This window comes from Phaethon lepturus, unplaced genomic scaffold (genome assembly GCF_000687285.1).
Source record: "Phaethon lepturus isolate BGI_N335 unplaced genomic scaffold, ASM68728v1 scaffold29893, whole genome shotgun sequence".
NCBI classification, from domain to species: Eukaryota; Metazoa; Chordata; class Aves; order Phaethontiformes; family Phaethontidae; genus Phaethon; species Phaethon lepturus.
In genome coordinates this window covers 4,523-4,751 of record NW_010531649.1, presented here as the reverse complement: position 1 = coordinate 4,751, position 229 = coordinate 4,523, and the positions used below count along the sequence as shown (strand labels likewise).

At 68.1% G+C, this 229-nt stretch overlaps 1 protein-coding gene across 1 annotated transcript in view; it reads right to left on the bottom strand.

The window, feature by feature from the left end:
* Positions 1-229, bottom strand: part of ITGB3 (integrin, beta 3 (platelet glycoprotein IIIa, antigen CD61)) — an 8,719-nt gene that overhangs the window by 4,979 nt on the left and 3,511 nt on the right. The window contains exon 8 of the mRNA XM_010284635.1: positions 150-228. Coding sequence (XP_010282937.1) covers positions 150-228 — 79 coding nt within the window. The remainder of the gene's footprint in view (positions 1-149; position 229) is intronic.

The window sequence follows — 229 nt, the reverse complement described above, 5'->3', positions numbered from 1 at the left end:
GGGGTGGGTCAGGGGGGCGCCATGGGGGAGCAAGCCGGAGGTGGGGCCGCTGCATGGGACAAGCCCCAGAATAGCTGGTGTTGCGCTTGTCCCTGAGCTCGGGCAGCGTAAACGCCCTGAGCCGCCTCCCCTCCGGGCCCGGCACTCACCCGAGCACATCTGGCCCTTGAAGCGGACGCAGGAGAAGTCGTCGCACTCGCAGTACTTGCCCGTCACCTTCCCGAAGTCG